The 22,194-nt window shown below is 45.6% G+C and overlaps 1 protein-coding gene across 1 annotated transcript in view; it reads right to left on the bottom strand.

The window, feature by feature from the left end:
- Positions 1-18,389: 18,389 nt before the first annotated feature.
- The window catches only part of LOC143767910 (polycystin-1-like), a 331,505-nt gene continuing 327,700 nt past the window's right edge, over positions 18,390-22,194 (bottom strand). Inside the window, exons 48-49 of the mRNA XM_077256430.1 lie at positions 21,221-21,496; positions 18,390-19,218 (exon numbers count right to left, since the gene is read on the bottom strand). Of these exons, the coding sequence (XP_077112545.1) occupies positions 18,604-19,218; positions 21,221-21,496 (891 nt within the window). The 3' untranslated portion in view covers positions 18,390-18,603. The remainder of the gene's footprint in view (positions 19,219-21,220; positions 21,497-22,194) is intronic.

Genomic DNA, 22,194 nt, shown 5'->3' with positions numbered 1-22,194 from the left:
GCTTGTACCGCCAGCCAGGAGAGAGTGTCCCCCCCCCAAGGTAAAACAGTGTTCTACCACTTGCAAAATTATCTGTCGCTGCTCCACCACTGTTTAGTCTATGCGCTGAAATCCTTCCATGCCTGGCACAGACAATAACAATTTGTCGACATGTATGATGCTAGTTAAAATAGTCAGGGGCCCTGTCCTACATTTACACCAGTAAATACTTTGCACAAAATTTCAATGTCTGAAAGTCAGCATAGGAGCACACCCCTGTACCTAAGTATGCCACCCTTTTTTTTGGGGGGGGGGTTTGTTTTTGGGAGTACTTACTGTGTCAGACACTCCTTCCAATTGTCCTCCACTGACCACACCAATGCTGCCTGTGTACCCCAGTAAACAATTTAAAACTGCATAGAGCCTATTTTATTATTTTAGGCCTAGGAAGTCTGTCTGCGGTCCCTCCTTCCAATTGTCCTCCACTGACCACACCAATGCTGCCTGTGTACCACTGTAGCCAAATTTAAGCTGCATAGAGCCTATTTTATTATTTTGGGCCTAGGAAGTCCGTCTGCGGTCCCTCCTTCCAATTGTCCTCCGCTGACCACACCAATGCTGCCTGTGTACTGCTGCCACATAATGGAAGCTGCATAGAGCCTATTTTATTATTTTAGGCCTAGGAAGTCTGTCTGCGGTCCCTCCTTCCAATTGTGCTCCGCTGACCACACCAATGCTGCCTGTGTACCCCTGTAACCAATTTAAAACTGCATAGAGCCAACTTTTTTAGTTAACACATACTACCTTTGTCTGTCTGCACCTCTAAATCACGCTGTCCTCCACTGAAAAAGCTGAGCTTCAACCTTCAGGCTCTCATTAAGTATTTTTAAATGTATCACTGCAATTGCCCTACTACTTGGGTTGGGGCCTAGTAACGGTGTCTGCCGCTCCTTGGTGTTCTCCTCCTCCTTGGTGTTCTCCTCCAGGTTTCCTTGTCTGAGCTTCAACCTTCAGGCTCTCATTAAGTATTTTTAAATGTAACACTGCAGTTGCCCTACTACTTGGGTTGGGGCCTAGTAACGGTGTCTGCCGCTGTTTGGTGTTCTCCACTGAACAAAGCAGTGCCGCCTGTTTCCTACTGTTAGCAATTTAGAACTGCATTTAGCCTAGTTACTTATTTGGCCCTACTCACTGTGTCAGCCTCTCATTACAGTTGTTCTCCACTGAACAAAGCAATGCCGCCTGGTTAGTCCTGTTACCAATTTTGAACTGCATTTAGGCCACTTTATTATTTGGGCCTAGATCTGTGTTTCCTCCTCATCCTGCCCATTGCCCAGCCACTGCTAGATTAGCCCGCTGGTACATTGACCCAGACCACTACATTCCCCTTGCACTCTACACAGCCTGAATCTGACCCTGCTGAAAGTCTGGTTCCTCTTCCCGCATACTATACCACCTTACACGGGGACAAAGAGGAAGGTACAGGTGAAAGTGCAGGTTCCTTCATCAGGTGGGGGGGCACACTCGTTGGCGACGTCACTGGCACAGGGCCCCTCATAGTACGCAAAAGTGTCGCTGCCGTTGGGAGGCGCCCCCGCCGTGCAAACACACCGCCGTACTGTGAGGGGCCCTGTGCCAGTACCAATGCGAACGAGTGGGACCCCCTGCTTGCTCAGGATCACAGCATTTGCAACGTTGCAATACTTACCTCTAACTGCTCCACCGCCGTGACGTAGTCCACGTTTCCTGGGCCCACTAAAAACTTGAACCAGCCCTACCCCCCACATCTTTAGCCAAATGACCCCCCAATTTTCAATGACTACCTATTATTATAAGGTAAATTAAGATTGACAAGCTTAAGTAACAAGAATTGATGTTTTTAGCATTAAAATGGGCACTGTAGGTGTTTTCCTGGCCTCCACTCACTGCCGACTATGCTTCCCCATTGACTTGCATTGGGTTTCGTGTTTCGGCTGAACAACGACCCCGACTTTTCAAGAAGATCGGCCGATTTCACTCGACTCGACTTTTGACAAAGTCGGGTTTCGCAAAACCCGACTCGACCCCAAAAAAGTAAAAGTCGCTCAACCCTAGTGGTGGGCGGGCAAGATTATGTGTAGTGATGTGGTGGGCGGGATTATGTGTGGTGATGTGGTGGGCGGGATTATGTGTGGTGATGTGGTGGGCGGGGGGATTATGTGTGGTGATGTGGTGGAGGGGCAGGATTATGTGTGGTAATGTGGTGGGGGTGCGGAATTATGTGTGGTGATGTGGTGGGATTATGTGTGGTAATGTGGTGGAGGGCCTGGAGGCCTGGATTATGTGTGGTGATGTGGTGGGGGGCGGGATTATGTGTGGTGATGTGGGGGGCGGGATTATGTGTGGTGATGTGGTGGGCGGGATTATGTGTGGTGATGTGGTGGGCAGGCGGGATTATGTGTGGTGATGTGGGGGGGCGGGATTATGTGTGGTGATGGGGTGGGGGGGTGGGATTATGTGTGGAGATGTGTTGGGGGTGCGGGATTATGTGTGGTGATGTGGTGGGATTATGTGTGGTGGTGTGGTGGGCGGGCGGCACTTATTTGTAGTGATGTGGTGGGCGGGCGGATTATGTGTGGTAATGTTGGGGGGGCCTGGATTATGTGTGGTGATGTGGTGGGAAGGCGGGATTATGTGTGGTGATGTGGTGGGCGGGATTATGTGTGGTGATGTGGTGGGCGGGGGGATCAGGGCCGGCGTCAGCACCCGGCATATCCGGGCAAGTGCCGGGGCCCTGGCGAGACAGGGGGGCCCATTCAAGACCGGCGTAGGGGCAGGCAGCTGCCAGTGCCTAGGACCGGGGGATGGGGATGTCTAATTATACTCTTCTAATCCTGGCGGCTGGCACGGTCCCTGCAGGTCCCCGGCTCCCCAGCTTCTTCCTGTACTAAGCGGTCACATGGTACCGCTCATTACGGTAATGAATATGCGGCTTCACCTCCCATAGGGGTGGAGCCGCATATTCATTACTGCAATATGAGCGGTAACGGTGACCGCTCAATACAGGAAGAAGCTGCGGCTCCGGGGAAGCAGGGACCGCGCCAGCCGCCAGGAGCAGGTGAGTATAACGGGGAGGAGAGCGTTGCGTGATATTCACCTGTCCTCGCTCCAGCCGCCGTTCCGTCTCCATCTTCAGCAGTGATGCTGAGGTCAGAGGGCGGCAGGCGCGGTGACGTGGTTAGTGCGCGCCCTCTGCCTGAGCGTCAGTGCTGAAGACGGAGACGGAGCGGAGGCTGGAATGAGGAAAGGTGAATATTGAAAGTGCCTGGGGCCTGAGCGACGGAGAGGTGAGTATGTGATTTTTTTTTTTTATCGCAGCAACAGCAAATGGGGCAAGTGTCTGTATGGAGCATCTTGGGGCAATAACGTTTGTGCAGCACTATAATGGGCAAGTGCCTGTATGCAGCATCTATGGGGCCATAATGTTTGTGCAGCACTATAAGGGGCAGGTGCCTGTATGGAGCATCTATGGGGCAATAACGTTTGTGCAGCACTATAATGGGACAAGTGCCTGTATGGAGCATCTTATGGGGCCATAACATTTGTGCAGCACTATAATGGGGCAAGTGTCTGTATGGAGCATCTATGGGGCCATAACGCTTGTGCAGCACTATATGGGGCAAGTGACTATATACTACATGGCTGTTCTATATACTATGTGGGCCGTGTTATATACTACGTGGGCTGTGCTATATATTAGATGGCTGTTCTATAAACTACGTGGGCCGTGTTATATACTATGTGGCTGTGCTATATACTACATGGCTGTGTTATATGCTACGTGCGCTGTTATATACTACATGGCTGTATTATATGCTACGTGGCTGTGCTATATACTACATGGCTAGTGTATGTGCGATCATGAATCGTGGTATGTGTTAAAGGGGGGGCTGTCATGGTTCTCAATGGCAAGAGAACAAAGTAAAGCATACAAAAAGGACTAGCTCTTGGAAGATGGGAACTCGAGCTGACTGTGAGCTAAACCTACCGCACAACTAACAGTGGCCGGGTAGCGTGCCTACGTTTTATCCCTAGACGCCCAGCGCCAGCCGGAGAACTGACTGACCCTAGCAGAGGAAAATACAGACCTGGCTTACCTCTAGAGAAATTTTCCCCAAAAGGCAGACAGTAGCCCCCACATATATTGTCGGTGATTTCAGAGGAAATTGACATACGAAGTATGAAGATAGGTTTAGCAAATTGAGGTCCGCTTACTAGATAGTAGGAAGACAGAAAAGAGAACTTCACAGTCAGCTGAAAACCCTTTCAAAACACCATCCTGAAATTACTTTAAGACTCTAATATCAACTCATGACACCAGAGTGGCAATTTCAGCTCACAAGAGCTTCCAGCCTCAGAAATAATCAATCACAGAGAACTGGAACAAAAATGCAAAACAAACTTAGGACTACAAGTCCGACTTAGCTGATAGTAGTCTTGGAGCAGGAACATGCAACAGAAAGGCTTCTGGTAACATTGATGGCCGGCATAGAAATGACTGAGGAGCAAGGTTAAATAGAAAACTCCCACTTCCTGATGGAAACAGGTGAACAGAGGAGATGAAGCACACAAGTGCAGTACCACCAGAAACCACCGGGGGAGCCCAGAAACCAAATTCACAACAGTACCCCCCCCTCAAGGAGGGGGCACCGAACCCTCACCAGAACCACCAGGGCGATCAGGATGAGCCCTATGAAAGGCACGGACCAAATCGGAGGCATGAACATCAGAGGCTGTCACCCAAGAGTTATCCTCCTGACCGTAGCCCTTCCACTTGACCAGATACTGAAGTCTCCGTCTGGAAACACGGGAGTCCAAGATCTTCTCGACAACGTACTCCAACTCACCCTCAACCAACACCGGAGCAGGAGGCTCAACGGAAGGCACAACCGGTACCTCATACCTGCGCAACAATGACCGATGGAAGACATTATGAATAGAAAAAGATGCAGGGAGGTCCAAACGAAAGGACACAGGGTTAAGAATCTCCAATATCTTGTACGGGCCGATGAACCGAGGCTTAAACTTAGGAGAAGAAACCTTCATAGGGACAAAACGAGAAGATAACCACACCAAGTCCCCAACACAAAGACGAGGACCAACACGACGACGGCGGTTGGCAAAATGCTGAGTCTTCTCCTGGGACAACTTCAAATTGTCCACCACATGCCCCCAAATCTGATGCAACCTCTCCACCACAGCATCCACTCCAGGACAATCCGAAGACTCCACCTGACCGGAAGAGAAACGAGGATGAAACCCCGAATTACAGAAGAAAGGAGAAACCAAGGTGGCAGAACTAGCCCGATTATTGAGGGCAAACTCCGCCAAGGGCAAAAAGGCAACCCAATCATCCTGATCCGCAGACACAAAACACCTCAAATAAGTCTCCAAGGTCTGATTAGTTCGCTCGGTCTGGCCATTAGTCTGAGGGTGGAAAGCAGACGAAAAAGACAAATCAATGCCCATCCTAGCACAGAACGCTCGCCAAAATCTAGACACGAATTGGGTTCCCCTGTCAGAAACGATATTCTCCGGAATACCATGCAAGCGCACCACATTTTGAAAAAACAGAGGAACCAGCTCGGATGAGGAAGGCAATTTAGGCAAGGGAACCAAATGGACCATCTTAGAGAAACGGTCACACACCACCCAGATGACAGACATCTTCTGAGAAACAGGGAGATCAGAAATAAAATCCATGGAGATGTGAGTCCAAGGCCTCTTCGGAATAGGCAAGGATAACAACAATCCACTAGCCCGAGAACAACAAGGCTTGGCCCGAGCACAAACATCACAAGACTGCACAAAACCTCGCACATCTCGCGACAGGGAAGGCCACCAGAAGGACCTAGCCACCAAATCCCGGGTACCAAAGATTCCAGGATGACCTGCCAACGCAGAAGAATGGACCTCCGAGATGACTCTACTGGTCCAATCATCAGGAACAAACAATCTACCAGGCGGGCAACGATCAGGTCTATCCGCCTGAAACTCCTGCAAGACCCGTCGCAAATCTGGGGAAACAGCAGATAATATCACTCCATCCTTAAGGATACCTGTAGGTTCAGAATTACCAGGGGAATCAGGCTCAAAACTCCTAGAAAGGGCATCCGCCTTCACATTTTTAGAACCCGGTAGGTAAGAAACCACAAAATTAAACCGAGAGAAAAACAACGACCAGCGCGCCTGTCTAGGATTCAGGCGCCTGGCGGACTCAAGATAAATCAAATTCTTGTGGTCGGTCAATACCACCACCTGATGTCTAGCCCCCTCAAGCCAATGACGCCACTCCTCAAAAGCCCACTTCATAGCCAAGAGCTCCCGATTACCAATATCATAATTTCGCTCAGCGGGCGAAAACTTACGAGAAAAGAACGCACAAGGTCTCATCACGGAGCAGTCGGAACTTTTCTGCGACAAAACCGCCCCAGCTCCGATTTCTGAAGCGTCGACCTCAACCTGAAAAGGAAGAGTAACATCAGGCTGACGCAATACAGGGGCGGAAGAAAAGCGGCGCTTAAGCTCCCGAAAGGCCTCCACAGCAGCAGGGGACCACTCAGCAACATCAGCACCCTTCTTAGTCAAATCAGTCAACGGTTTAGCAACATCAGAAAAACCAGTTATAAATCGACGATAAAAATTAGCAAAGCCCAAAAACTTCTGAAGGCTCTTAAGAGAAGAGGGTTGCGTCCAATCACAAATAGCCTGAACCTTGACAGGGTCCATCTCAATGGAAGAGGGGGAAAAAATGTACCCCAAAAACGAAATCTTCTGAACCCCAAAAACGCACTTAGAACCCTTTACACACAAGGAATTAGAGCGCAAAACCTGAAAAACCCTCCTGACCTGTTGGACATGAGAGTCCCAGTCATCCGAAAAAATCAAAATATCATCCAGATAAACAATCAAAAATTTATCCAAATATTCACGGAAAATGTCATGCATAAAGGACTGAAAGACTGAAGGGGCATTTGAAAGACCAAAAGGCATTACTAAATACTCAAAATGGCCCTCAGGCGTATTAAATGCGGTTTTCCACTCATCCCCCTGCTTAATTCGCACTAAATTATACGCCCCACGAAGATCAATCTTAGAGAACCACTTGGCCCCCTTTATTCGAGCAAACAAATCAGTAAGCAGTGGCAAAGGATACTGATATTTAACCGTGATTTTATTCAAAAGCCGATAATCAATACACGGCCTCAAAGAGCCATCTTTTTTAGATACAAAGAAAAAACCGGCTCCTAAGGGAGATGACGAAGGACGAATATGTCCCTTTTCCAAGGACTCCTTAATATATTCCCGCATAGCAGCATGTTCAGGCACAGATAGATTAAATAAACGACCCTTTGGAAACTTACTGCCCGGAATCAGATCTATAGTACAATCGCACTCTCTGTGCGGAGGTAGTGAACCAATTTTAGGCTCCTCAAAAACGTCACGATAATCAGATAAAAATTCCGGAATCTCAGAGGGAATAGATGACGAAATGGAAACCAAAGGTACGTCCCCATGAGTCCCCTGACATCCCCAGCTTAACACAGACATTGCTTTCCAGTCGAGGACTGGGTTATGAGATTGCAGCCATGGCAATCCAAGCACCAACACATCATGTAGATTATACAACACAAGGAAGCGAATAATCTCCTGGTGATCCGGATTAATACGCATATTTACTTGTGTCCAGTATTGTGGTTTATTACTAGCCAATGGCGTGGAGTCAATACCCTTCAGAGGTATAGGAACTTCCAGAGGCTCTAAATCAAACCCACAGCGTTTGGCAAAGGACCAATCCATAAGACTCAAAGCGGCGCCAGAGTCGACATAGGCGTCCGCGGTAATAGACGATAAAGAGCAAATCAGGGTCACAGATAGAATAAACTTAGACTGTAAAGTGCCAATTGAAACAGACTTATCAACCTTCTTAGTACGTTTAGAGCATGCTGATATAACATGAGTTGAATCACCACAATAGAAGCATAACCCATTTTTTCGCCTAAAATTCTGTCGTTCGCTTCTGGACAGAATTCTATCACATTGCATAATCTCTGGAGCCTTCTCAGTAGACACCGCCAAATGGTGTACAGGTTTGCGCTCCCGCAAACGCCGATCAATCTGAATAGCCATTGTCATGGACTCATTCAGACCTGTAGGCACAGGGAACCCCACCATAACATCCTTAATGGCATCAGAGAGACCCTCTCTGAAATTCGCCGCCAGGGCGCACTCATTCCACTGAGTAAGCACAGACCACTTACGAAATTTTTGGCAGTATATTTCAGCCTCATCTTGCCCTTGAGACAGGTCCATTAAGGCTTTTTCAGCCTGAATCTCTAAATGAGGTTCCTCATAAAGCAACCCCAAAGCCAGGAAAAACGCATCCACATTGAGCAACGCAGGATCCCCTGGTGCCAAAGCAAATGCCCAGTCCTGAAGGTCGCCCCGGAGCAAGGAAATTACAATCCTGACCTGCTGTGCAGGATCTCCAGCGGAGCGAGATCTCAGAGACAAAAATAATTTACAATTATGTTTGAAATTCTGGAAGCGAGATCTATCCCCGGAGAAAAATTCAGGTAAAGGAATTCTAGGTTCAGATATAGGAGCATGAATAACAAAATCCTGTAACCTTTGAACCTTCACAGCGAGATTATCCAAACCTGTAGCTAAACTCTGAGGATCCATATTAATCAGGCGAAATCAGAACCATTCAAGGATTAGAAGGAGAGAGAGACGAAGGCTGCAGTAAGCAGAGATGCAAGTGAATCAACTAATGAGCAAACTCAGAAAAAAAAAAAAATTCTCTGCAGAGTTCTTTTCTCTCCTTTCTTCTGCCAATTATTTTAACCCTTGGCCGGCCAAACTGTCATGGTTCTCAATGGCAAGAGAACAAAGTAAAGCATACAAAAAGGACTAGCTCTTGGAAGATGGGAACTCGAGCTGACTGTGAGCTAAACCTACCGCACAACTAACAGTGGCCGGGTAGCGTGCCTACGTTTTATCCCTAGACGCCCAGCGCCAGCCGGAGAACTGACTGACCCTAGCAGAGGAAAATACAGACCTGGCTTACCTCTAGAGAAATTTTCCCCAAAAGGCAGACAGTAGCCCCCACATATATTGTCGGTGATTTCAGAGGAAATTGACATACGAAGTATGAAGATAGGTTTAGCAAATTGAGGTCCGCTTACTAGATAGTAGGAAGACAGAAAAGGGAACTTCACAGTCAGCTGAAAACCCTTTCAAAACACCATCCTGAAATTACTTTAAGACTCTAATATCAACTCATGACACCAGAGTGGCAATTTCAGCTCACAAGAGCTTCCAGCCTCAGAAATAATCAATCACAGAGAACTGGAACAAAAATGCAAAACAAACTTAGGACTACAAGTCCGACTTAGCTGATAGTAGTCTTGGAGCAGGAACATGCAACAGAAAGGCTTCTGGTAACATTGATGGCCGGCATAGAAATGACTGAGGAGCAAGGTTAAATAGAAAACTCCCACATCCTGATGGAAACAGGTGAACAGAGGAGATGAAGCACACAAGTGCAGTACCACCAGAAACCACCGGGGGAGCCCAGAAACCAAATTCACAACAGGGGGCCCACTGAGACTCTTTCGCCTGGGGCCCTCAAAAACCTGGAGCCGGCGCTGGGGGGGATTATGTGTGCTGATGTGGTTGGGGGCGGGATTATGTGTGGTAATGTGGCGGGGGTGCGGGATTATGTGTGGTAATGTGGTGGGGGGGCGGGTTTTATGTGTGGTAATGTGGGGGGCGGGATTATGTGTGGTAATGTGGTGGGGGGCGGGATTATCTGTGGTAATGTGGTGGGGGCGGGATTATGTGTGGTAATGTGGTGGGGGCGGGATTATCTGTAGTAATGTGGTGGGGGCAGGATTATGTGTGGTAATGGGGTGGGGGGCGGGATTATCTGTGGTAATGTGGTGGGGGAGGGATTATGTGTGGTAATGTGGTGGGGGCGGGATTATCTGTAGTAATGTGGTGGGGGCAGGATTATGTGTGGTAATGGGGTGGGGGGGCACGATTATGTGTGGTGATGTGGTGGGGGGGCGGGATTATGTGTGGTGATGTGGTTGAGGGTGGGATTATGTGTGGTGATGTGGTGGGGGGGCGGAATTATGTGTGGTAATGTGGTGGGGGGCAGGATTATGTGTGGTAATGTGGTGGGGGGGCGGGACTATGTGCGGTGGGGAGCGGGATTATGTGTGGTGATGTGGTGGGGGGGATTTTGTGTGGTGATGTGGGGGGCAGGATTATGTGTGGTGATGGGGTGGGGGGGCGGAATTATGTGTGGTGATGGGGTGGGGGGGCGGGATTATGTGTGGTGATGGGGTGGGGGGCGGGATTATGTGTGTTGATGGGGTGGGGGGGCGGGATTATGTGTGGTGATGGGGTGGGGGGCAGGATTATGTGTGGTTATGGGGTGGGGGGCGGGATTATCTGTCATAATGTGGTGGGGGGGCGGGATTATGTGTGGTAATGTGGTGGGGGCGGGATTGTGTGTGGTAATGTGGTGGGGGGCGGAGTTACTGTGCAGGGGGCGGGATTAGCGAGTAATCACGATGCCTCTTATATATATAGATAGAGTCTGCCTATGGTGAGTGCATTATACTATATGGAGGCCTATGGAGAGTGTATTATGCTATATAAATGCCTATGGTGCATTATACTATATGGAGGTTATCTAGGGTGCCAACATACAGTGTGGAGATTACAGTGACAGGGCAATCATACAGTGTTGGAGCCGTCAAACAGTTTGGGGGATACTAATAGGTTAGTATATATAGTGAGGGGGCATTATACTGTGCATAAGAGAGCATCATATTATCATACTGTGTAATGAGGAGCTGTACAGGGGGAGACGCAGGACATTATTTTATGTAAAGTGGACACTTATTGTTATAGGGGAACTCAGGTTACTATGGCTGTCAAAGGGGCACACAGGGCATTATTACTTTCTAGGGGAAAAAATGTGGGCACTGTTTTCTGGGACACTTGCACACGGCATTACTATATTCTAGAGGATTGCTTTAGAATTTAGAGGGTACAGAGAACCACACAGCAGGGGCAGTAATAGGGACACATACGGCAGCAGCGGCTAAGCATTGGGGTATCAGCAGGATGAGGTGTTTGTTCAGGTTGGGAATAGTCCCATTGAGGACAGTGCTGAGAAGTGAAATGTGTCTTTGTTGTGATCTCTGCAGTCGAGTTCTGGCTGGAAGAAGTTGTCATGTCAGTCTGGTCCAGATGGAAAAGACAGGAAAAGTGAACGATTCCATCAGAAAAAACATCCTCAGTAAGCTACCATCTGTAAGGCTGCCGTCACACTAGCAGTATTTGGTCAGTATTTTACATCAGTATTTGTAAGCCAAAACCAGGAGTGGAACAAGTAGAGGAAAAGTCTAACAGAAACATATGCACCACCTCTGCATTTATCACCCACTCCTGGTTTTGGCTTACAAATAGTGTTGAGCGATACCTTCCGATATTTGAAAGTATCGGTATCGGATGGTATCGGCCGATATCCGAAAAATATCGGATATCGCCGATACCGATACCCGATACCAATACAAGTCAATGGGACACAAGTATCGGAAGGTATCCTGGATGGTTCCCAGGGTCTGAAGGAGAGGAAACTCTCCTTCAGCCCTGGGATCCATATTAATGTGTAAAATAAAGAATAAAAATAAAAAATAGGGATATACTCACCCTCTGACGTGCCCTGGTAGTAACCGCTGTAATCGGCAGCCTCCGTTCCTAAGAATGAGCGAGTGAAAGACCTGCGATGTTGTCGCGGCTTGTGATTGGTCGCGTGACCGCTCATGTGACCGCTCACGCGACCAATCACAAGCCGCGACGTCATCGCAGGTCCTAAACTCCTCATTCTTAGGAACGGAGGCTCCCGGTTACATCGATAAGGTCCAGGGGCCGCCGGAGGGGTGAGTATATCCATATTTTTTTATTTTAATTCTTTATTTTTTACATGAATATGGATCCCAGGGCCTGAAGGAGAGGCTCCTCTCCTCCAGACCCTGGGAACCATACACTGGGAACTTCCGATTCCGATTTCTGATGTCAAAAAAATATCGGAACTCGGTATCGGAATTTCCGATACCGCAAGTATCGGCCGATACCCGATACTTGCGGTATCGGAATGCTCAACACTACTTACAAATAGTGTTGAGCATTCCGATGCTGCAAGTATCGGGTATCGGCCGATACTTGCTGTATCGGAATTCCGATACCGGGATTCCGATACTCTTGTGGTATCGGGTATCGGGTATCGGAACAACATTAATGTTAAAATGTGTAAAATAGAGAATTAAAATAAAAAATATCGCTATACTCACCTGTCCGACGCAGCCGGGACCTCAGCGCAGGAACCGGCAGCGTTGTTTGTTTAAAATTCCCGCTTTTACATGGTTACGCGAAGTCCCGGCTTGTGATTGGTCAGGGCGGCCATGTTGCCGGGCCGCGGACCAATCACAGCAAGCCGTGACGAAAATACGTCACGGCTTGCTGTGATTGGTCCGCGTCCCGGCAACATGGCCGCCATTAACCAATCACAAGCCGTGACGTCACGGGAGGCTGGAAACGCGCTCATTTTAAAAAGGGCGCGTGTCCAGCCTCCCGTGACGTCACGGCTTGTGATTGGTTGCGTCGCGGTCAACCAATCACAAGCCGGGAGGCTGGACACGCGCCCATTTCAAAATGAGCGCGTCCAGCCTCCCGGCTTGTGATTGGTTGATCGCGGCGCAACCAATCACAAGCCGTGACGTCACGGGAGGCTGGACACGCGCCCATTTCAAAATGAGCGCGTCCAGCCTCCCGGCTTGTGATTGGTTGATCGCGGCGCAACCAATCACAAGCCGTGACGTCACGGGAGGCTGGACACGCGCCCATTTTAAAATGAGCGCGTGTCCAGCCTCCCGTGACGTCCCGGCTTGTGATTGGTCAGGGCGGCCATATTGCCGGGACGCGGACCAATCACAGCAAGCCGTGACGTAATTTCGTCACGGCTTGCTGTGATTGGTCCGCGTCCCGGCAACATGGCCGACCTGACCAATCACAAGCCGGGAATTCACGTAACCAAGTAATAGCGCGATTTTTAAACAAACAACGCTGCCGGTTCCCTCGCTGAAGTCCCGGCTGCGTCGGACAGGTGAGTATAGCGATATTTTTTATTTTAATTCTTTCTTTTACACATTTATATGGTTCCCAGGGCCTGAAGGAGAGTTTCCTCTCCTTCAGACCCTGGGAACCATCAGGGATACCGTCCGATACATGAGTCCCATTGACTTGTATTGGTATCGGGTATCGGTATCGGATTGGATTCCGATACTGTGACGGTATCGGCCGATACTTTCCGATACCGATACTTTCAAGTATCGGACGGTATCGCTCAACACTACTTACAAATACTGATGTAAAATACTGACCAAATACTGCTAGTGTGAAGGCAGCCTAACTGTGCAATAATCTCTTATATGTTCCGTAGGACTGGTATTTACCATTGACCATATGGCGGAAATATCCATGTTGGTCTTTATATAGAGATTATTTTCAGTAACAGCGCAGTTATCTGCTGAGGTTCGCCTACATCCACAATTAGGGTGCATCACCCAGTTATAAAGCAATGTTACCTGGTTAGGGGCCCACTCAGAAATGTTGCCATCCCTAAACAAAAAACCTTAGCTACGCCTCTGCCATCACCCCTTATATACTATGTCCGCCACACTTTCCCCCTTATGAATTATAACTGCCATACCATACCCCTTATGAAATATAGAGGGCTTCCTCATTACTGGTAACACAAAGGCTCTGCGTATGCCTGGACGGTCGCATTTTGGCACCGTCCAAGTTGAAATCTGTTTATCCCCAGGTATGTTGTACGGTGTGGGACAGAACGACAGACAGGTGAAGGATATTGTTGGGGTTTTTTTTTTGTTTATTCCAGGAGACGAGGGATTCAATAGAATAGGCATTAGGTGGTATAACTTGTTATTTTTTAATGAAAAAAATACCTTAATTTTAGACAAAGCACGTTAAACAGTATGGATGACAATAGTCAATTTTTGTAACAAAAAATGTGGTCACTTGTAGCAGGCTAAGTGATTTTTAAAAATGTAAAACCACCTCTGAAGAGACATTTTGTGTACTTAATTTCCCATAGGAGCATGCATGGCATAAGTTTTCTCACTCTGCCATGCCAGGCCTGGCTTGTACTCTCCGCAAGGAGAAAATGTACACGTTAGACCCCAAAACTGATGAAGAAAATACTGCATTAAATTAAATCTGCGTTAAACTGATTTATACGATTGTCCCAGAGTCTAACAGTCCCACAATCATCATGGATGGTGACATGTAATTCTTCCCCATTAAACTAGTATTGTTTTCTATTCCTTCAGTGTTCCTTATAATTATGAAACTTCAATAGCTTCATACAGGTGCTTCTCGCTAAATTAGAATATTATCAAAAAGTTAATTTCATTCAGTTCTTCAATACAAAAAGTGAAACTCATATATTATATAGAGTCATTACAGAGTGATCTATTTCAAGTTTTTATTTCTGTTAATGTTGATGATTATGGCTTACAGTCAGTAAAAACCCAAAAGTCATTATCTCAGTAAATTAGAATAATTAACAGAAAACCCCTTCAAAGGCTTCCTAAGCATTTAAAAAGGTCCCATAAGCCCCCGTCTCACTAAGCGAGATCGCTAGCGAGATCGCTGCTGAGTCACAAGTTTTGTGATGCAACAGCGACCTCAGTAGCGATCTCGCTATGTGTGACACATAGCAGCGACCAGGCCCCTGCTGTGAGATCGCTGGTCGTGTCGGAATGGCCTGGACCTTTTTTTGATCGTTGAGGTCCCGCTGGGTAGCACACATCGCTGTGTTTGACACCTTACCAACGACCTCGTTGACGGCTCAGACACTGAATTGTCATAATAGCTCCCATGTGACATCGTTGTACAGGTCGCTACAGGTCGCTGGTGAGATTTCAAACAGTGAGATCGCAGCAGCGATCGTTGGGAAGATCTCACTGTTTGACATCTCACCAGCGACCACATTGCGACGCAGCAACGATCCCTGACAGGTCGTATCGTTGTCGGGATCGCTTTAACGTCGCTAAGTGAGACGGGGCCTTTAGCCACAAAAGGTCATTGCTAAAGAAGCTGGCTGTTCACAGATTGCTGTATCCAAGCATATTAATGGAAAGTTGAATGGAAGGAAAAAGTGTGGTAGAAAAAGGTGCACAAGCAAATGGGATAACCGCAGCCTTGAAAGGATTGTTAAGAAAAGGCCATTCAAAAATTGGGGGGAGTTTCACAAGGAATGGACTGCTGCTGGAGTCATTGCTTCAAGAGCCACCACACACTGGTGTATCCAGGACATGGGCTACAAGTGTCGCATTCCTTGTGTCATGCCACTCATGACAAATAGACAATGTCAGAAGCGTCTTACCTGGGCCAAGAAGACAAAGAACTGGACTGTTGCTCAGTGGTCCAAGGTGTTGTTTTCAAATGAAAGTAAATTTTGCATTTCATTTGGAAATCAAGGTCCAGAGTCTGGAGGAAGAGTGGAGAGGCCACAATCCAAGCTGCTTGAGGTCTAGTGTGAAGTTTCCACAATCAGTGATGGTTTCGGGAGCCATGTCATCTGCTGGTGTAGGTCCACTGTGTTTTAGCAAGACCAAAGTCAGCGCAGCCGTCTACCAGGAAACTTTAGATCACTTCATGCTTTCCTCTGTCAGCAAGCTTTTTGGAGATGGAACGGTCATTCTCCATGAGGATTTGGTACCTGTCCACACTGCCAAAAGTACCAATACCTGGTTTACAAACAACAGTATCACTGTGCTTAATGGGCCAGCAAACTCGCCTGACCTTAACCCCATAGAGAATCTATGGGGTATTGTCAAGTGGAAGATGAGAGACACCAGACCCAACAATGCAGGCGAGCTGAAGGCTGCTATCAAAATAACCTGTGTTTTCATAACACCTCAGCAGTGCCACAGGCTGATCGCCTCCGTGCCACGCCGCATTCATGCATGAATTGATGCAAAAGGAGCCCCGACCAAGTATTGAGTGCATTTACTGAAAAAATATTTCAGTAGGCCAACATTTCGGATTTTAAAATCATTTTTCAAGCTGGTGTTATAAAGTATTCTAATTTACTGAGATAATGACTTTTGAGTTTTCATTGGCTGTAAGCCATAATCATCAACAAGAAATGAAATAAACATTTGAAATAGATCACTCTGTGTGTAATGACTCTATATAGTATATGAGTTTCACTTTTTGTATTGAAGAACTGAAATAAATTAACTTTTTGATGATATTCTAATTTAGTGAGAAGCACTTGTAAATCTAAAAAATGATGTGTTTATGGTACGTTTCTCTTATCATCTCTACATTACTGCCATCTAGTGTTCATTGTAGATCATTACCTGTGTCATTTGTATTGTCATACATTTATGTGATAATTGACAATCTATGTTATAAAATGTCACCCTAACCAGAGACATTGCTAGGGTCAGAAAAGATCAGGGAACCAAGCGCTAAGACATATTTTGCTGACACCCTCTGCCCACTACAAAAATGTGTCACAACAAATGCAACAGATAACACAGTGAAGACGCTTTGAGTACAGATAATGTAGTAGATGTCACTCGCAGTCCTAGTTATTGTAAGGAGATGAACATATTGCCCTGTTGTCCCTTGGAGATATCAGACCTGTGTACAATGTAAAGTGTCATATGTCATTGTAAGGGTGATATGTATTATGAATTGTGTTGTGGTGTATTATAATGTTTTGCACTGGAGGAAGTTGTATTCTGCCCAGCAACAAACAGTAAGTAGGGTAGGATAGAGTTAAGTGTTGGGACTAGCTCAGGGATGGAGGGCTATGTAGCAGGATCAGAGAGGACCTCCTGGTAGTGACTCAGACAGACAGGGCCTAGCTTGCAGCTAGAGCAGACGTTTGGTCTGAGTGCTCAGCAGGGTTGTCTACAGTGCTGATTCTGTGGCAAGAGAAAAAGTAGATTGGGACAGAGATACAGTGGGTACAGAAAGTATTCAGACCCCTTTACATTTTTGTTTCATTGTAGACATTTGGTAAATTCAAAAAAGTTCATTTTTTTCTCATTAATGTACACTCTGCACCCCATCTTGTCTGAAAAAAAACAGAAATGTAGAATTTTTTGCAAATTTAATAAAAAAGGAAAGCTGAAATATCACATGGTCATAATTATTCAGACCCTTTGCTCAGACATTCATATTTAAGTCACATTCTGTCCATTTCCTTGTGATCCTCCTTGAGATGATTCTATTACTCCATTAGAGTCCACCTGTGTTTAATTAAACTGATAGGACTTGATTTGGAAAGGCACACACCTGTCTATATAAGTCCTCACAGCTCACAGAGCATGTCAGACCAAATGAGAATCATGAGGTCAAAGGAACTGGCCAAGGAGCTCAGAGTCAGAATAGTGGCAAGGCACAGATCTGGCCAAGGTTACAAATGAATTTCTGCAGTACTCAAGGTTCATAAGAGCACAGTGGCCTCCATAATCCTTAAATGGAAGAAGTTTGGGACCACCAGAAGTCTTCCTAGACCTGACCGTCCAGCCAAACTGAGCAATCATGGGAGAAGAGCCTTGGTGAGAGAGGTAAAGTAAAACCCCAAGATCACTGTGGCTGAGCTCCAGAGATGCAGTAGAGAGATGGGAGAAAGGTCCACAAAGTCAACTATCACTGCAGCCCTCCACCAGTCGGGCCTTTATGGCAGAGTGACCTGTCGGATGCCTCTCCTCAGTGCAAGACATATGAAAGCCCGCATAGAGTTTGCTAAAAAACCCATGAAGGACTTCCAGGCTATGAGAAATTAGATTCTCTGGTCTGATGAGACGAAGATAGACCTTTTTGGTGATAATTCTAAGCAGTATGTGTGGAGAAAACCAGGCACTGCTCATCACCTGCCAAATACAATCCCAACAGAGAAACATGGTGGTGGCAGCAACATGCTATGGGGATATTTTTCAGCTGCAGGGACAGGAAGACTGGTTGTCATTGAAGGAAACATGAATGTGGCCAAGTACAGAGATATCCTGGATGAAAACCTCTTCCAGAGTGCTCTGGATCTCAGACTTGGCCGAAGGTTCACCTTCCAACAAGGCAATGACTGGTGAGAGTGTGTAGCCAAGTCCCTGAGAGAGGGGAGCGTTGTGCACTTACAGCCTTCAGCCTTCATTAAGCAGGAATACACCAGTATACCATTTTTGCACATGGAATAGTGCAGCAGAATTCACTTTTCTATACAGAATCCAGAAAAAATGAATACCACGTGATATAATTTTATTTTATTTTATAATACAAGCCCATGCGTGATGGAAGCCAGTCTATACTTATAAAGTGAAAACTGTCGGAGATTATAAGTAGGAAATCCATCCCAAATTATAGCAGCAATGGATACCACAAAATAAAAGATGAAAAAAATTATTTTCCTTTATAAAATCATGCATACAATTTTGTCTACATTTTTACTCCTGCTTACAATATGATGTGTCATATTGGATCTTCTGGTTTCTCAGAGTCCCAGGCTCTGCGTTTCTGTGGAATTGGCTGAACTACAAGTTCACTTAGTTTACGAACCCCTGATCTTTCCTCACTGTGGGGTCTTCTCATGTTAGTAGCAGAAGGGGGATATACTAAGAAACGAGCACTTTCTGGGTTTGTCCCTTGAAATATACCGTAGTTATTAGATACAAGCCCTTTATATTTTAGACGAGATAGAGCAGACTCTGAAAAAGTACTGTAGGTGCGAGACAGGTGAAGTAGTCTAGGATTATCTGGGGCTGATACTATTTCTTTTTGGGGAACTTTGTATGCTTGTTGCATTGTTTGCCAAAGTTTTAACTTTTGCTCCAATGTGCACACTTCTCTAAGGACAGAGGTCACTTTATCCAATCTGTCCAGAAGGTCTGTCACTGCTGTAGGAAGATGATCTACAGCTAGTCCAGGTGAAACTAATGGTCTAGGGCTGGTTGGTGATGCCATATCTTCATGATGAAATGTCAAAGTGTGCTTTGATAGCACTGTCCTGGACCGACCTCGGAATGATGCAGTGAAGGATCTTGTTGACCCAGAACCCAAACCTTCAAATTTCACCGTGTGACGATACTGGAAAGGAAAACAAGAAGATAATTATAGCAAAAGTAGAAGAACCTTGAGCATATTAATATAATTAGTTGGAATCATAATCATTATGACAATATAGGAAAGGATACTTTTCAGTTAGAGCAGTCAAATTTTGGAATGTTACACAAAATGAGAAAGCAATGCCAAATAAGTTAATGACTGGAGAATGACATTTAATAATTTATCCAGGTTATCAGGGTCAGAACTATTTTTGGGGGGCAAGATTGACTTCTATTGGTCAATACAGCCTGCCTCAAGTTCAGCTATTATTTACAGAGGCATGTAAATGTTTTGGCACCCCTGGTCAAAATTACTGTTATTTTGAACAGTTAAGCAAATTGAAGAGAAAATTATCTCTAAAAGACCTAAAGTTGAAGATGACACAGTTCCTTTGTATTTTAGGCACAAAAAAGTCATTCTTTACATTTTCAAAATTGCAAAAAGGAAAATGGACCAATGCAAAAGATTGGGCACCCTGCATGGTTAGTACCTAGTAGCACCCTCTTTTGCAAGTATCACAGCTTGTAAACGCTTTTTATAGCCAGCCAAGAGTCTTTCAGTTATTGTTTGATGGATTTTAAGCCATTCTTCCTTGGAAAATTCTTTCAGCTCTGTGAGATTTCTGGGTCTTCTTGCATACACTGCTATTTTGAGGTCTAGCCACAGATTTTCAATGATGCTCTTATCAGGGGACTGTGAGGCCATTGTTAAACCTTTGCACCATTTGAGGTAGTCTATTGTGGATTTTGACATGTGTTTAAGATCATTATCCATTTGTAGAAGTCATCATCTTTTCAACTTCATCTTATTTACAGATGGTGTTATGTTTGCATCAAGAATTTGTTGATATTTCATTGAATCCATTCTTCCTTCTACCCATGAAATATTTCCCTGTTGTCATTGGCTGCAACACAACCCCAAAGCATGATTGATCCACCCCCATGCTTAATGGTTGTCAAGATGTGTTTTCCTGAAAATTCTGTGCCCTTTTTTCTCCATACATACCTTTTGATCAAAGTGGCCAAAGAGTTCTATTTTAACCTTATCGCTCCGTAGGACTTGTTTCCAAAATGCACTAGGCTTGTTTAGATGTTCTTTTGCATACCTCTGATGCTGATTTTTATGATGAGGATGAAGGAGAGGTTTTCCTCTAATGACTCTTCTATGAAAGCCAAATTTGTGCAGGTATCTCTGAACAGTAGAACAATGTACCACAACTCCAAAGTCTGCTAAATATTTCTGAAGGTCTTTTGCATTCAAGCGGGGGTTCTGATTTACCTCTCTAGCAATCCTATGAGCAGCTCTAACTGAAATTTTGCTTGGTCTTCCAGACCTTATTTTGCCCTCCACTGTTCTTGCTAACTGCTATTTCTTAATTACATTTTGAACTGAGGAAAGGGCAACTTGGAAACCCTTTACTATCTTTTTATAGCCTTCTCCTGCTTTGTGGGCCTCCACCATATTAAGAGTGTTAGGCAGCAGCTTAGAAGAACCCATGGCTGCTGTTTTTTGGCAAAAGGTTAACTTTGATTAGTTACAATTCTTTGCACTATATGGAGTTGCACAAAAATGTATCGACTTTTAGCATTTTCACACCAATTTGAAACAGCTCCACCAAAATAGGTAGAGCTTGGGACAGGAAATGGCAGGGCATGGCTACACGCATCCATGAAATTCCGCAAAAGTGCTGGTATTTCTTACTCCAGAAATTATAAGATGTGCCAAACTCATTGACATGAACCTCCTAATGAATTTGGCACATCTTACTCTTACATGCCCCTCATTGAGATGGGCATACAAACGTCAGTCTTAATTAATTGGAGACTATACAGTATGCAGAGCCAAAAAGCATGCCTATAATGCCAAAAGTTATCAATCTGCATTCTATAAGATGGCAGCCAAATTCACCTCTGCTGTTTTGTCGTCACATCTATATGGATGATAAATGGTTATATGAAGACTACATCATTAAGAAGAGTTTTACCTCTTTTACTTTGCTGACTCCCAACCATAATTTGAACCTTTTGACAAGAAAATCTATCATCTCATGATCTTGAGGTTCCAGGGCTGGGCGGTAGTTTTCAGCTCTAATACTGCGATGAATGCTAAGTACTAAACCACATAAAAGCCCTCTGCACACCATAGCCAGGACCAATCCAATAAATAATCCTGCCAAGGGAATGCGCTTCAGTAGGAAATGAAGACCAAAACCATACCGAAGAGTATGGAGAAAGTCTGTAGATCCTTTCACAACGGATACCTAAATGGAGATAAAGAAAACAATATTTTGTAGTAAGAAAAAAAATATTCATCAAGTTTAGGGTAACTTTCTTTTAGAATTGTCTCATGAAAAACACTATTTAAATAGAAGCCGGTCTATGGATCAGATGGAATCGGCAATCAGAAGAGAATCTTTAGGGTATGTGCACACGTTGCGGATTTCTTGCAGAAAATTCCTGAAGAAAACCGGAAATTTTCTGCAAGAAATCCGCATTTTTTTTTTTGCGTTTTTTTTCCGTTTTTTTCGCGTTTTTTTAGCATTCTGCAAGTGTAATTAGCTTGCAGAATGCTAAAGTTTTCCAAGCGATCTGTAGCATCGCTTGGAAAACTGACTGACAGGTTGGTCACACTTGTCAAACATAGCGTTTGACAAGTGTGACCAACTTTTTACTATAGATGCAGGTTATGCAGCATCTATAGTAAAAGATAGAATGTTTAAAAATAATAAAAAAAATAAAAAAAATGCTTATACTCACCCAGACATCTCCTCAGCGGCCGTCCGGCTCCTCTTCTAGCTGGTCTGTGCGCACAGGACCTCCCGTGACGTCACGGTCACGTGAGCGGTCACATGACCGCTCACGACCAATCACAGGACAGTGACGTCATCGCAGGTCCTTCACCGCACACCAGCTACAGGAACCGAACGGCAGCGTGCGAGGAGGCGGGAATACATCGAGG

This window comes from Ranitomeya variabilis, chromosome 4 (genome assembly GCF_051348905.1).
Source record: "Ranitomeya variabilis isolate aRanVar5 chromosome 4, aRanVar5.hap1, whole genome shotgun sequence".
NCBI classification, from domain to species: domain Eukaryota; kingdom Metazoa; phylum Chordata; class Amphibia; order Anura; family Dendrobatidae; genus Ranitomeya; species Ranitomeya variabilis.
The sequence above is the reverse complement of the archived record's forward strand: the minus strand, read 5'-3'. Positions and strand labels throughout refer to the sequence as shown.